This window comes from Chenopodium quinoa, unplaced genomic scaffold (assembly GCF_001683475.1).
Source record: "Chenopodium quinoa cultivar QQ74 unplaced genomic scaffold, ASM168347v1, whole genome shotgun sequence".
Lineage (NCBI taxonomy): Eukaryota > Viridiplantae > Streptophyta > Magnoliopsida > Caryophyllales > Amaranthaceae > Chenopodium > Chenopodium quinoa.
Window position 1 is genome coordinate 2924479 of NW_018745105.1, and position 16472 is coordinate 2940950.

Consider the following 16472-nt stretch of genomic DNA (forward strand, 5'->3'; position numbering starts at 1 on the left):
TTTGCCTAACGGAAAAAGTACTACGACCATTAAAGAAGGAAAAATAAAATTAAGTGATGGTTTAATTTTAGAAGATATTTTATTTGTTCCGGAATTAAAATGTAACTTGTTGTCAGTGTCTCAATTATTAGAAAAACAACAATTTATTGTTCTTTTCACTAACAAGCTATGTACTATTCAGGACCGCACTTTGGAGAACCTGATTGGAGCGGGTGTGCTGTATAATGGGGTCTATCTCTTTCGGCCGGTTTGTGCTCATAATTTTCAAGCAAATTCAGTAGCAATCCCAGATGCAAGTATGTTGTGGCATAGGCGTTTAGGCCATCCTTCGATGAAAGTTGTTTTATCTTTACTTGGAGTAGTTAGTAGTAGTAAGAATAAAAAGTGTGGTGTGTTTGATTGTCATATTTGTTTTATGGGTAAACAACCCCGTAACTCTTTTCCTTTAAGTATGAATAAAGCATCTGGTTTATTTGATTTGATACATTGTGATATTTGGGGTCCAAGTAGAGTATCATCGAGTTGTAATGCTAAATATTTCCTTACTATTGTCGACGATTTTTCTCGTGCTACTTGGGTTTATTTGATGGTTGGAAAGTATGAAGTAGATAAATTAATTCGTGACTTTTATGCTTTAATCAAAACCCAATTTAATAAAAAGATTAAAGTGTTACGGAGTGATAATGGACAAGAGTTCTTGAGTTTGAAACCTTTCTTTGAAAAAAAAGGCATAGTACATCAAACTTTGTGTGTAGATACCGCTCAACAAAATGGTCGTGTTGAAAGGAAACATAAGCATATTTTAAATGTTGCTCGGGTTTTACGTTTTCAAGCTAAATTACCAAAATATTTTTGGGGAGAATGTGTTTTGGCTGCGGTTCATCTTATTAATTTAACCCCGACTCCTATTTTAAAAGGCAAGACGCCTCATGAATGTTTGTTTGGGAAACCCCCCTCTTATGATGAAGTGCGTGTTTTTGGGTGTTTGAGTTATGTTGTGAATAATTCTCGTGGTAAAGATAAATTTGATTCAAAGTCTCGTCGTTGTATATTTGTTGGTTATCCATATGGTAAAAAAGGGTGGAGGTTTTATGATTTAGAGACTCGTGAATTTTTTATAAGTCGTGATGTGCAATTTATTGAGGACAAATTTCCTTTTATTGAGTCATTTAATGAGTTAGAAAAAATACAGTGGGAGAATTATTTTAATCAAATTCAGTTGTTGGATGATGAGGATTATGTTGAAGAAATGCATGTGCATGGGGTTGACCCCACTGGTCGTATTAGTAATGCAGACACGTTGCATGAAGTTGCTCCTAATTTGAGTAATGGCAATTTAGGAGTAGCTACTTTAAGGAATATTAATGATGATGCAGAGGTGATTGGTGCTAGTAATGTGTCATCATCAGGTGCTAATGCTAATGCTCCTACTGTTTTGAGGGGGAGTTGTCTACTAGTGGTGAGCAGGTGGACAATAATTCTGCTTCTGATGTTGAGTTAGGTCGTGGTCATCTTACTAAATTTTCCTCTTCGAAGCTTCGTGGTTTTGTGACTAATACGGTGGTTCATCAGAAAATAGACCCCACTTCCTCGACAAACAGTATTTCTCCCGCTCCTCCATCACGTTCTTCAGGTAAACAATTCGATATAGCTTGTTATGTTGATTATAACAATTTTTCTATGAGACATAAATGCTTTCTGACAGCAGTTACAAAGGGAAAGGAGCCTTCCTCATTTAGTGAAGCTATGAAACATGAAGGGTGGCGTAAGGCAATGAAAGACGAAATTGATGCACTCGAAAGAAATGGTACGTGGACATTGGAAGACCTACCCCCAGGTAAGAAAGCTATTGGTTGTGGCTGGGTGTATAAAATTAAATATACATCTAAGGGTGAAGTAGAGCGACTTAAAGGTCGTCTTGTTGTGTATGGAAATCGTCAGGTTGCAGGTGTTGATTATAATGAAACTTTTGCCCCTGTAGCAAAAATGGGGACTATTAGACTTTTTCTTTCTGTTACTGCTTCTTTAAATTGGGAGTTGCATCAAATGGATGTTCATAATACCTTTCTTCATGGAGATTTGGAGGAGGAAGTGTATATGCAGCTTCCTCCAGGTTATAATTGTTCTACTCCAGGAAAAGTTTGCAGGTTGCGTAAGTCTCTGTATGGTTTGAAACAGGCTCCTCGACAGTGGTTTGCTAAGTTGTCTAATGCCTTGAAGTCTTATGGTTTCAAACAATCATATGCAGATTATTCTTTGTTCAGTTATATTCAGGGTAAAATCTCTCTGCATGTTCTTGTGTATGTTGATGATCTGATTATTGCGGGTTCTTCTCATGACGCAATTACTCGTTTTAAAGATTATTTGAGTTCTTGCTTTCATATGAAAGATCTTGGCGTGTTGAAGTATTTTTTGGGCATTGAAGTTGCTCGTGGTCCGGAAGGTATATTTTTATCAGAGCGTAAATATGCTTTGGATGTGTTATCCGAAGCAGGAATGTTAGGCTGTAAGCCTATTGATACACCTATGGAGCAAAACCATCGTCTGGCATATGCCGAGGGGGAGCCATTCTCTCAACCTGATCAGTATCGTCGCTTAGTTGGGTGGCTTGTTTATTTATCTGTCACTCGTCCAGAGTTGAGTTATTCTGTTCATACTCTTGCACAGTTTTTGAGTAACCCTCAGGTGCAACATTGGGATGCGGCAATCAGGGTACTTCGCTATATCAAAGGAAGTCCTGGTCAGGGTATATTGTTGCGTCCTATGAAGGACATGTGTTTAACGATTTTTTGTGATAGTGATTGGGCAGCATGTCCTTTGACTCGTCGTTCTTTGTTTGGTTATATGGTTTTTCTTGGTCGTTCCCTTGTCTCGTGGAAGACTAAGAAACAACCGACAGTTCTCGTTCTTCTGCTGAAGCTGAGTATCGTGCTATGGCCGTTACAACTTGTGAATTAAAGTGGTTGAAATCTTTGTTGTCATCTCTTGGTATTTTGCATCCCAAGCCTATGAAGTTGTATTATGACAGTCAATCTGCTCTCCATATTGCTAAAAATCCTGTTTTTCATGATCGTACTAAGCATAGAGGCAGATTGTCACTTTGTTCGTGATGAGTTGGTGAATGGTAATTTAGCTACTGCGCCTACAGGTCATGAGTTAGCAGATATTTTGACGAAGGCACTTGGGAAGCGACAATTTGGTTTTCTTCTTAACAAGTTGGGCATTCGTGATTTACATGCTCCAACTTGAGGGGGAGTGTTAGGATATAATTATGTTAAGTAAGATATATTTTGTGAATATATTTGTATATATCTTGTTAGGAGTTTTTGACATGTTAGGTTAATGTTGTAAGCCTATATATATGTGTTTAATGGTAAAGGCTCATTAAGCCCTTTTCTCCTAAATTTCTTGTGAGTTTAACAATTGATGCTGCCCTATGAAGAGGAGTTGATTATGTTGTATCGCCCATGCATGAGATACTACTATCTTTCTCTAGCAAAACTTTTATCATGTCAAGATATGCTAAACTTGCAACTTTTTTGTCCTTCATTAGTACATCTGTTGATTAGTTATAAAGCATGCAGATATTAACAAATTATACAAATCAAAGGCTAATAAAATAATTGACTTCATCATTTATGAAAATATTGATAATAATTTTTATGAAACTAGGGAAGCTAACACGCGCGATGCTCGCGCTATAACTAGTCATGTTCGGTAGCTTTTTTTAGTTGTTGGCTATATTAATGAGAAAAAAACATGTACTCTCTCCGTCCCTTTTTGATAGTCCCTTATGAGCATTTTTCACTGGAATTAATAAACACAAATAAGATTAGTTAAAGTACATTAAAAACGTAAATTGACATTGGGTATGCAAAAAAGTAGAGAGAGAAAATAATAAAAATACAAGGGAAAACAAAATTTACAAGAGAAAGTTGAATTTGAACAAATATTGTTGCAAATTGAAGGAAATTTTGGTAAAAAATTAATATTAATGGTAAAGCAAATGGGGTGAATATTTTGGGACTAAAATTTGTCCATAAGGGACTATCAAAAGGGGACGTAGGGAGTAAATAAATATTTTAGGGGAATAATTATTCGCACATTATTCTTAATAGTTTTAAAAAAGACAATTATTCATTAATAAAGGGAAAAACAATTAACTTTAATAAATGCAAAATAAATAGATGTACATATAATTGAGGGTTAACATGTAAATGCACATCATTTTGAAGGGTAAAATTGACAACACATTATTCATGCATGCGATATTTACTAGCTTACTTAGTATAATTCAAATAGGCTTAGTATAATATTAACTAGCTTAGTATTGTATGCATGTGATGCGTGCGAAATTTTTTAAAATATATGCCATAAATAAATTACTATTTAATGCGATACATCACCCTCCCACCCTCCCCCCCCCCCCCCCAAAAAAAAAAAAAAAACCCTCCCCTACCCCGAAAAGCTTCTCCCACCCTCGTAAAAACCTAGAACCCCTTCCCCTGGTTTCCCACGGGCCGCCCCTCCCCCCATCTTCAAAACCCTCGAGAGTGGGGGATGGGAAATAAAATTTTTATTCAGAGAGGTTTCTAGGGGCTTTTCGGGGGAGGGGTTATGAGACGGCTCAGTGGTGGGAGTAAGGTTTAGGAGAGTGGTGGTATGGTGTAGTTTGGGTATGGTGGCTAAGGAAATGGAATGGAAAAAACCTAAAGAGGCGGAGAATCAATTTAGAAGACTTTAATTTGGGGAAATGGGGAAGGTGAAGGGAACGAAAAAAAATGCCTAACAAACAGCATCAAAACAAGGGAATAGGGGCAATTATTTCTCTTTCCCATTAAATGAATACCCCCAACTAAATGACCCAGGCCTCAATCCTCAAAATAAAATACACTTGAAATTCATACTTACCAATAGGTTGGTGCATAGTTGCAAGGTGAAGGGGAGTCTCTTTAGACGTGTTGGTAACATAGACTAAGTCGGGATGCGTCTCTATTAACAATTTAGCAATCTCAACATTGGCATGAATAAGTGCAACATGTAATGGTGTGTTGCCCTCTATATTCTGCATCATGAACACCGGCTTCCCTTCCTTTTGGACAGTCTGCCCACATACATAATCATGAAGTAGCTTAAACATGTCCATGTTGCCGACCTCAGCGGCAACATGGACAGGGGTGTTTCCGTCTTTGTTCGCTTGCTCGAACAACTCATCACTGGCTTGTTTAGATATTAAGCCATTTAAAATCACTTCTTCTACAAACTCGAAATGTTTTCGTGGAATTGCTAAGTGAAGGATGTTATTTTTGTGCTTGGTTTGCTTTAGAAAATACTCATCAGTACCACTCTCTAGTTCGTTGTTTCGTGCATCATTTAGGAAGCTTACATTACCTAATGTTGCGGCATTGTAAAGCACACTATCCATTAGTAATAACACTAATAATTTAACTTACTACTTTTGCCTCTCTTTTTATTTTTTTTGAGTGTTTTTGCTATTTTCTAAATATGGTTTCACGTCCACGTACATTTTATAATACGTAATTCCTTAACTATTACTACTTGCATTGTTATGTAGCTTTTGTTCATCACCTTTAATTTCTTTTTTAACAAACAAGCTAGCTTCTGGTTTTTTAGTTATATATTTGAGTAGTTGATAAGCTTTACCTTCTTTAAACTAAAGAGACTTTGATTCCCTCTTAATTTTAAAGTGGTGAACATAACATTTTTCATCTTTAGTACAATACATTAGATACTTCTTTTATTTTAATAATTGCAATATTTGGAATTTTATACTGTTCATACACACTCCTTTAATTAATTGTCTTTTGTGATTTATATGTTATAAAAACTATAGTTATGTAGAATCTTATTATATTCATCTTACAATACACTTTCACAATAATATCAACTTATTATAATTTTTACAACAATACAACTTATGATATTCAAGTCAAATTATAAATTATGCATTGACAAGCGTGATGAAATTCCTAACGTTGAGATTATAAAAAGAGAAGGAAGTATAATATATTGAATCCAATTTAATAGATATTGTGTTAATTTACACTTCCTCTCATGATAGATATTGTGTTTAATTTACACTTCCTCTCATAACATGATTTGTAATAAGTAGTAATTATAATAATTATAAAGCTAATATCAAATGATCAATCTAATCTAATCTAAAAAAACATGACATGGAACTAAAAGCAAAATGATGATGCACAACACTATAGTTCTCTACAGCATCTTGCAAATAGATAATTAGTGCATTATCACGACGATTAGACGATAATGCACTTTTCCATGAATTCAGCAAAGGAGAGAAAAATATGTCCGTATTAAGCATAGCAATTAAATAGAAATCTTTTTTGAACTAGTAACAAGTGTTTTAAACTCTAGTCCTTATTAGAATGTTTAGTCCACTTCAATTTCCCTAAAAAATTTGTCCGTATTAAGAATAAGATACCAATCTAACAATTGTAAATTCTTTTTTGAATGTCCTTTTGTACTTTTAACTTTTGAATATGTCCTACATACAGCCAATCACTTCTATCTTCCTCTAAATATTCTTTGTTGCAAGACTTGCAACAACACTTGTGGGTTGGTCCACATCATTTCTTGTGTTTTATGATTTATTTATTGTACTTTATGTCTTTATTACAACCCATCAAACTAAAGACTTATGGAGTACATTTTATATGTGTCAATTGGAGTGTCTAAATCGGGTTAATTTATATGGGGCGAGTTTATTAAAAATTTAAATCACGCTAAATTGATGTATACATATAAGTCGAAATTACAATCGAGTGTTTTATGGATTGGTTCACATTGAAATCAGGTCAATTTTTAACACCACTATATATAATCTATAATTAAATCTTATATTCATATCCCTTACATCCTTCTAACAATAAAAAGAGGCTTTGTCTCAACTTTAATAATGTAAATGAAATTTAATATAATTATATAATATACAATATGACCATGTGAGAGTGTGAGCTAGATCTAATTAAATTCCTCTAAAGTTTTAATTTTCAAATACGACAGAGCAGAGCACAGTAAATTTCAGCAGAGCATAGAAGATTTCAATAGAGCAAAGTAGGGCTTCCACACACTGCAGAGCCAAGCAGATTTCAGAAGATGAGCAGAGAACAACAACTCAAAAGAACAAGACCTTATTGTAAAAAGAAAATTACAATGAGTGGCGAGTGATATTTTTGTTACAAAATTGTACTAAAATTATAGAGGACAACCTCTTGGAAACATAAAATATTTCCACTATTTCATGATAACTGACACGGTTAAAATTAATACATGTGAGTATGACCATCTATATATGCAATTGAACATTATTAACATCACATTAATATCTATTTAAAAATATTTTACACGAACTAATTGTTTTTCATACATTAATAATAATTTTTTTTTTTAAAAAAAAAAAAAAAAAAACCAAAGTTAGTATATGAATGATGATAAAACTCTAAATGTGTCCATTATTAAAGAACGGAGGGAGGACTTATATTTTAAAGATAATTGAAATAAATTGATAATAAAAATAAAATTTAAAAAAAAAAAAACAAAAACACAATCTTTACCCCTCTAACTAATTTGACTTTACCATACCTTTTTAAGTTTTTATGGTTTTAAATCTTATTCGTTCATTGTTTTTTATTTGAAATCCTTATTTGTTCACTTTTGAGTCATTATTGACATATTGCCAAACTTGCACATCTTCTAAAAAAATTGACTGGAATTTATATCTTTTACAAATTCATTAATGTAAAACTTGATTATTTGTGTTAAAAACTAATCGGAACCGATTTAAAAACAACTCGTTCAACTTTTGACTGATACATACATAATAATTTAGTATAAGTCAAACTTAAACTAAACTTGACTTAATTGAATTCATTTTATTCCAATCCACACACCCTAATTTGACACCTCTATTCATGATCATGCAATTAGATAGAATTCTACGAGGAAGTACTAATGTAGGTTTGATATGTATTTGCAAATACATATCAAACCTAAAAATATTGAAAAGTATGTAAAGCACATGGGGGTGAGAGAAAACGAGGAGAGAGATGAGCACGTGTGACTATTTTTAAATGTACACTGAAAGCTTATATAATATCATTCACTATGTACTGATATTATTTCTACACGTACTTAGTAACACTGAATGAATATACAGTACCATTGAATGAATATATACTGAATGTTCAATGATACTATTTGATCATCTAGTGATACTATTAATTACCCAGTGGTACACTTAAATTCAGCACATAGAGGTGAGAGAAAGGAGGAGAGAGATGGATGAATTTCATGCAAAATGTCTCTTATACCCCTTAATATGTATGTCCAGCAGGGCCGTTGCAATGATTTCGGGGGCCCTGTTCTAAAATGAAAAAATGGGCCCTTAATAATTTAAAAACATACAAAATTTTAATTTTTAACCCATTATTTACGCCATACACAATTAGATAACCCTTATATATTGGGAAGGTATTTAGCAGCTTGATAAGAATAATTATGAAAAATTAAAATTAATTGCTAAAATGCTTTTTCGTTGTTACGGAATACGAATAGTTTATTTTTAATTTTGCTGAAATTAACTTTTTTACGTTGATAATTCTGGAATGCAAAAATATACATTATAATTTCATGGAATGGAATTAATGTAATTGTAAAATACTAATTTGAATTGATAGAAGAATATGAAAGTGTTATAAATTAATTAAGAATTGAAAATAAAAATAAAAAATTAGGCCCTCTAATAATCGGGGCCCTGTGCTAGGGAGCACTTTACACTCCCTATTCTACACCCATGTGTCCAGGTACCTATCAAACCTCCCTTTAATAGGCCTCAGAATTCTATGTATTTAACTCTTTATTGACATGACAATAGTAAATCTGTAAATGTGCATCACATGACATGGAATAAAATAAAGGACATTAAAACAAAAAAATAACAAATAAAAAAAAAAAAAGTGTACCCATTGTGCTGTGCAGCTATTATTCAATAATTGTTTTTGAGGCAACGAATATTAATTACTTCAGAGACTTTTATACAAGAGATGAAAGGCTTACAAGTTATGCATTAGGCTTTTATAGAAAATCCAAAACTTGAATAAGAGTTTAACTTCAGAGACTTTATTTTCATGTTGGTTTGGTATTAATTATTTAATCAATAGTGAAAGTAACTTTTAAAAAGATGTTCCCTTTTTTTTAAATTGGCGATTTTGTACATGGTTTTTCTTTGTTTTCAATATAGGTGTTACGGTCCGGAGTTTGGACCCCGAAATGTGCGGCGCGCTCTAGCCTTTTGGTAGCAAGAACGCTAGTTTTGAGCGGAAGAGGTCGGGGCTTGTGAGCGAAGAGCAACACAAGCGGGCAATTAAACCAAAAGAGCACTCACGTCTATTTGGGCGACGGAGTGCGAGTGGTCGGGGCTTGTGACGACCGATACTTCAAGGCGGGCACAAGTGGGTCCTAACCACGAGTTCTTAATGCATCAAGTTGGTTAAAAGGGGAGCTATTATGCAAGTAAGACACAATAAGGTCTGACAACAAACAAACATAAAAGTAAAGCAACACTTGGTAGAAGTCTTTGTTTTACATAATGTCCTTCCAACGACAACTTCACTTGTTCTTAAGGGTCTCCCTATCACTAGTAGAAAAAATGCTATTTGTAACGCCCTATTAGTAACTGGCGTATATTATGCTAGTTACGAAAGCATCAATAGTAACCAACTAAGATAATGCCAGTTACAAATTTCATGACATTAGTAACCGGCGTAGTAAATGTCAGTTACTAATATGTGGTTTATCTTTGTTTGAAGTTTTATTAGTAACTGACTAAATAAATGTCAGTTACAAATATTAAGTCAAATAAAATTTGACTAAAAAGTTTGTAACTAGCTTACAAACGCCAGTTACAAATATTAAGTCAAAGAAACGTTGACCAAAACGTTTGTAACTAGCTTACAAACGTCAGTTACAAATATTAAGTCAAAGAAACTTTGACCAAAAAGTTTGTAACTAACTTACAAATGTCAGTTACAAATATTAAGTTATTGGAAACATTTTCTTTTAAACAAAGGAAACAATTTTTCATTGAAAATTATTTTTTAAGGGAATTTCTCGTTGAAATCTATAAAAACCTCTTTAACCAATATAAAATCCCTATGCACCCTTACTATGCCAAATTTAAGGTTCCTAATTAATAGTGATTTGCCCACTTTGCCCTTTTCTCCCCTTGCCGAACAACCCAATTCTCCTAGAATAAAAATCGTAAAATACAAAACTGTTAGCAAAGACAGGCGTTCTCTACAATTATATAAAACGTATTTCTGCTGGGGGCATTTTATGTCTTTATAAATAGAGAACCATCTCCTATGATAACCGTTCTCTACTGTTTATTACCTAAAAAAAAAAAAATCAATTAATTAATGGTATTTTTTTTTTTTTTTTTTTTAAGATCTTAGAATCACTTTACCCTCAATTTAATCTATTCGTGAAAGAGAAAAATATCCCACTCTAATATTCACTTTCATAGTTTCACCTCATTTACTCTGAAAGAACCGTCGGTCTCTGCACCGCCGAACCCACCGTCGCTCCCACTGTTGCACGCCTATGGTCATCGGCACACCGGCGCACCGCCATACCCACCGAAGCACCATCGCACTGCTGCACCGTTGCGCCACCACTGCACTTACTAGGTGAGTTTGAATTATTCCTCTTCTGTAGGAATTTGATTCGAATTTGTTAAAATAATTGCAGTATATATTCATCATTCGAATCATACAATTAAATTGTAGTTATAATTCAATCATATATTCCTTGAATTTCAGTATTTTGATTTGAAATTTAGGTAGATTAAAAGAAACTTCAAAGTTCTAATTTAGGGCAAATTATTCAATCGATTTTGTAGCGCAATTAATTCTATCAAATTTCAGCATTTTCAATCAAATTACACTTTTTTTTCGAACTACATTTTTTTTTTTTTATTGTCAATCAAAATGATTTTTGCCAAATTAATCTTACTGTGGTCGAATCTACAACCTTAATTAGAAAGAAATTTGAGGTTTAGGTTCTGGGTTATTTTAGCTATGCGTTATTGGATGGTTTTGGTATAAGCCTGGAGGCTGCTAATGCATTGAGTATCGTTCTGTTTTTGGTGTTTCTAAGTATTGAAATATGAATGTATCTTAATTAATTACATGTCTTTTTTTTTTTTTTTTTATTTTGCAGAAATTTGCCTTGTTCTGGTAAATATATACAAATATATGGAAGTTGCATAAGGGGTTACTCTCTGTCTCTCAAAGTGGACCCTCGAGCAAATTAGCAGGTAGCGAAGTATCTTTGTCCAGATATATATAGGATTTCAATTAGCAGTTGTGAAAACATTGCCCACTCGGGCCTTATTTTTTGAACCTTAATTATTGTTGTGACTGAATTTGTTTAAAGATTTTAGGTTATCATGTTTAATTAGCTCTTTTTTTTTTTTTTTTTACTTGCATGGCTTAATTGATGTATTGATCCCTTGATTGAGCTGCTCATAAACTTTACACGAGTGGCATCATTATCCGATGGTTGTTGTGTGATATGGAGTTATATTTTTTCTTGTAGTAGTAATAAATTGATAATATGATGTAGAATTTAAGGCATGAATTGAATAAGTAGTTACTTGATTCTAAATTAACTCCCTGATTTAATTACTTGGCTTATTGAGTAACCTTGTGTTTATGATCTCTTTTTTTTCTTTTCTTTTTTTATAATTTTTTTTTTTATTATCACTTGTTTAATTGCTTTGCTAGTTAATAAGTCCATGATTTTATCATTAGTATAAATAAATTTCTAATTTCATTCAAGGTCTAGAGAGTAGAGAGTTGATACAATAATAAAATAAAAAATAATAGATTCATAGGCTGTGTTGAACTAGTGAACTACTGGTCATCTACACATTTCCAAATCCTTTTGAGTTGAAGTTATAATTATTGTCTTTCTATCTATTTCTGCATTTATTGTTCCTTTTCATTTGTTCTTAAGTTATTTCTTCCAACTTTCCAACAGAACCCTTTTGCAAAGCTTGCTGACTAGAAACAATTAGTTGAGTTGAACAAAACATGGTATCAAATACTCATACTCTGTGCGTGTGTGTGTGATTGTGTGCGTAAATAGATGATTAGCTAGATATCTCCTATTTCCAAGACAAGGGCACAACATCTTTGACTAAGAACTCCAGCTTGAACTGCAATAATATGTACTCGGTTAATTTAATAAGCGTACAGCTTAGTTGAGTTGTCTTAGGAGGGTCAACAAATCTAAATTCATGAATCCATTCTTTTGTTATTTGTAGACAGATTGGCTGCAGCATTTTATATCTGATGATAGTGTATTGCTAGAGCATGCTTCCAATAGTCAATTTCATAACTAAATATAGAATGGAAAGTCAGAACTGAAATCAAAGCTGAATTTCAGAACTAAAGCTCAGAACTGAAAATCAGAACTAAAATCAGAGCTAATTTCATAGATGAATTCAGAGCTGAATTTCAGAATTAAAGCTTAGAACTGAAAATCAGAACTAAAATTAGAGCTAATTTCATAAATAAATTCAGAGCTGAATTTCAGAACTGAATTCAGAGCTGAATTTCAAAACTAATCTCAGATCTGAATTTCAGAACTAAATTCAGAGCTTTATTTCAGAATCTGGTTGCTTGGGTAAGATTGTTGTTTCATATGTTAGATTGGTCTATTGTTACTTGAGCCTTTTGTTGCTTTCATGTGATTTTGTTGTTGTTAGAGATGTTGCTTGGCTGTGAAGTATTACCTTCTTGCTAACTTTAAATGCATCTGATTTGGGTTGACCTTAGTCTAAATTGGCTGATTATATTGATTATGTTTGCATCAGCTTACAACTTGCCCTTAGGTTCGATATCTTAGAGTTTGAGAGCAAAGTTAATGATTATAATTAAAATCTTAGTCCAGATTCGCTTACTAAATATGGAGTGTTAAAATTAAAAGTTCCATGTCTTTTAGAGGTTAATACTTTCCTTTAAATCCATTAATTATTGTCCATGATTCTATTCTATGTCAGGGTCCTGCTTTTACTATCAAATCATGTGTTGTTTGAATCAGGGCTTATCTCAAACTATGGGCTGCTAGTGTCTGGCTTATGGAATATGGAAATAACAATTAAGCTTTGATAAATTGCCTTGAATATTTGTGCATCTCTAGTAATTAGGTTGTATATTTACAATTATAGGTCACATGGCTGCTGTTCTGAAGCTCTTTTGGCAATTTACTTAGGTGCCCAAAGGGCTTACCCTACCCGCTTCCCTACTATGTTTGGTTCCATGAAAGTTTGGAAATTCTTTTCTGTTGCTTAGTCAACACTGAATATTTCAAGTTTGGAAATTCTTCTCTGTTGCTTAGTCAACACCGAATATTTCTCTCTTTTATCAGCACAATTGGAATGCTGGTGATAATGCCCTGTTGCAGATTTTTTTTAAAGACTACTAAGCTTCACCAAAAAATTTGTATGCTGGTGAAACATCAAGGCATTTTGGAAGTTGGGTTCCATTGTCTTCTGCCCCTTTTCTGATGTTTTGTGGTGAAACATCTATAATTTATTTCAGTCCCTAAAACATAATAATAATAATCCTATTGAGTAGTCTAATAAACAATAAATTTTGAATGCTGCTCTAAAACTATGGAAGATATGTCCTAAACTCCTAACAGTGAATCTTGGTGTACCAGAACTCCTACAGCTTGCTCTGCTGCACTTTTGATTCTACAATGGCTGAGTGCTTTCATCATGAGAGGTATACTATCTTGAATTAATTATGTGCTTGTGAAGTAGATGGATTCTTGTTGCTTAAGGCTGAGATGGATACTCTTTTTTATAAAATTTTGATAGATTTGTGGTAAAAATAATGTACTTAAATACTAATTGTTACTATTAACATTAAGTTGTTTGCCTAATTTTCGGTAATGTCATAAATCTAAAGAGCGCTGTTCATCAAACCCCTTCTTTGCGTTTAGAATATCTTTTGTAAGCTTTGCTTCATATTGTCTTGCTGCAGTTTTTCTCTCAGCTTTTATTAATAAGTTAAATATGTCAGTTATATAATTTGGTTGCTACTTCTATATGGCCTTTCGTTCTTTTAATTTAAATGCTTCACTTGAATTTAACTGTGATATTCCTGTATAACCCTTTGCAACATCTTCTTGTTAGCTTACAGTCCTTTGGCTATGGGCATACTGTTTGGTAAATACTTTGGAGATGATAGAGGTCCTGCAGATGCTCGATTGAATCTTTTCAAAGGTATTTAGATTCTAATTTTAAAATATGACATCATGCGACTTGATTTATATGCTGTAATCTGTATGTTGATTTTTGCTCTTTTGGCAAGCAGGAAGATATTCAGAAGGGGAATCCAGGTATAGCCTGTCCAATGCTGCTACAAAATTAGCATATTCTTTTCAGCTTTGGAAGGACTTGTAACTCCTGTTAATCTGATAACATGTTCTTGCTCTATGTTGGTTACTATTTCTAAACTCAACATGCAACAACAACTAGTTAGATCATATGATGTACTTGGAACTTTTAGCTACCTCAGTGCTGAGAACAAGGCAGTCAAATGTTTAATACTTGTATTTCTTGGATATGCATGCTATGGAGCCTTGGCATTTTTGTGCTGACAACTTGAGTTGTTAATGTATTCACTTTTACTGCAGGAGTACCTTCATATAGCAGAAAAGTACGGCCTTCACCCAGTTTCTTTGGCAATTGGTATGCCATTTCTCCCATTTTCATTTCCCCCTTTCCTTTCTGGTGTTACGAAATTATGATGGTCTACATTTGTATAGCATGCAGTAACTTTAGTCAGTCCATCACTTTAATTCTTAGATGTAAGATTTTCTACTTATGGCAAATACTGACGTACAAATCTCTTTTAAGTATTGACTTCTGTTTGGCAGCTTTTATTTGAAGCACCCCCTTGTAGCAAGTGCTGTTTTAGGAGCAACCAAGATATGGCAGCTTCAGGAGATTGTTAATGCATTTCGTATTGAGTTATCAGCTGAAGTAGTTGCTAAGATAAACAAGGTTCATTCAAGATTTCCAAATCCATGTCCCTAGGATTGGTAACGTGAGATAATATTTTTTTTATTTAGATTAATTAATTTTTGGCCCTAAATTTATGGCTTTGCTTGTAACTTATAAGACTTGTAAGTGTGTGCATCTTTGGACTTATAAACCATGGAGTTAGCTGTTTTGGATTGAATTGTAACAGGTTGTAATCCATTTAGTAGGATATACTACCATTTTGTATTCGAATCAAATATTTATTATAAAAAAATTATTTATTTTATAGTAACTGACGTAATCTAATGCTAGTTACTAATAGTAATTTTTTTTTTTAAAAAATAATTATTATATTCATAACCGGCGTTAATATTTGCTAGTTAATAATAATACCATAATTGTAACCGGCGTAACTTAATGTCAGTTACGAATAGTATATTTTTTAACTTGGAAAATAGACTTTTTGTAACTGACGTTAGGTTAAGCCAGTTACGAATAGTACATTATTTGTAACTAACATTAGCCGGTTACGAATAATATTCACTAGTTGTAACGGTGGCATTCGCAACCAACAATGCCAGTTACAAAAAGTCAATTTCGCCAGTTACAAATAGCACTTTTTCTACTAGTGTATTGATCCGTCTTGCATTTTTTGCCGCCATTCTAGCAAAACTACAGAACATTTGTTTCGGGAATGTCCTTTCTCTCGAAACCTTTGGGTCAACAATTCCAGTATCCATCTTCCTAGATTGGAATCTTCGGTTCCTTTCCATAGTTGGGTTTCGAATATCATTTCTGATTATGCTAAGGTCAAGGACTGGTTGAATTTGTACTTCTTTTTTGGAATTTGCTGGGCAATTTGGTTGACAAGGAACAATGCCAGGTTTCGATCGGCGGTTTATTCCCCCCAGTCTGTCATTGATTTGGCTTATGATTGGTGTGATAGAAGTAAGCGGGCTCGCGAGCTTCTGGGCTAACCTGTTGGTATTCCTCCTGGTTTTGTGGTCCCTCAATTGTCTCAGGTTCTTCGAAGCGATCTATATTCTACATGTGATATTTATATGATGTTCGATGGTGCCTGGGAGCAAGGAAATCATAATGCTTGTACATGTTGGTGTTTCTGGGATTCCTCTTCTTCCCAGTATTTTGGGGGTGGTGCTAGAGCTTGTGTTACTAGTTCAGCTCTCCATTCTGAGTTATTAGCTTGTCTGTATGGGCTTAGGCATGCTTCTCAATAGGGGATTACTCGGATTATTTTGTTCACGGACTGTATGGCTAATCTTCAGCTGCTCGCTGTTCTTCAAGCTAAGGATATTTCTGTTATCTGGGTTTTGCAAGAAATTTGACATGTTTTATCCTCCTTTAATTT

General features: G+C 33.6%; 2 protein-coding genes across 9 annotated transcripts; one reads left to right on the forward strand and one right to left on the reverse strand.

The window, feature by feature from the left end:
• Positions 1-3517: 3517 nt before the first annotated feature.
• On the reverse strand, positions 3518-5656 carry LOC110709985 (ankyrin repeat and sterile alpha motif domain-containing protein 1B-like). The gene is made up of 2 exons (XM_021888241.1): positions 4912-5656; positions 3518-3807 (listed from the first exon to the last, which is right to left on the reverse strand). Exons 1-2 carry the CDS (start codon positions 5423-5425, stop codon positions 3728-3730), a joined length of 594 nt encoding a protein of 197 aa, XP_021743933.1. The 5' UTR covers positions 5426-5656; the 3' UTR covers positions 3518-3727.
• A 4841-nt stretch (positions 5657-10497) lies between these two features.
• On the forward strand, positions 10498-15386 carry LOC110709995. 8 transcript variants are annotated; one of them, XR_002509085.1, is made up of 7 exons: positions 10499-10733; positions 11266-11362; positions 13774-13838; positions 14252-14341; positions 14433-14517; positions 14755-14809; positions 14998-15386. XR_002509085.1 is itself a non-coding variant. In XM_021888253.1 (6 exons), exons 3-6 carry the CDS (start codon positions 13813-13815, stop codon positions 15155-15157), a joined length of 324 nt encoding a protein of 107 aa, XP_021743945.1. In that variant the 5' UTR covers positions 10501-10733; positions 11266-11362; positions 13774-13812; the 3' UTR covers positions 15158-15386. The 8 variants fall into 8 exon arrangements, 1 of the variants encoding a protein (XP_021743945.1); XR_002509083.1 differs by having other exon boundaries at positions 10501-10733; positions 14433-14457; XR_002509084.1 differs by having other exon boundaries at positions 10498-10733; positions 13756-13838; positions 14259-14341; positions 14433-14809.
• The last annotated feature ends 1086 nt before the right edge of the window (positions 15387-16472 follow it).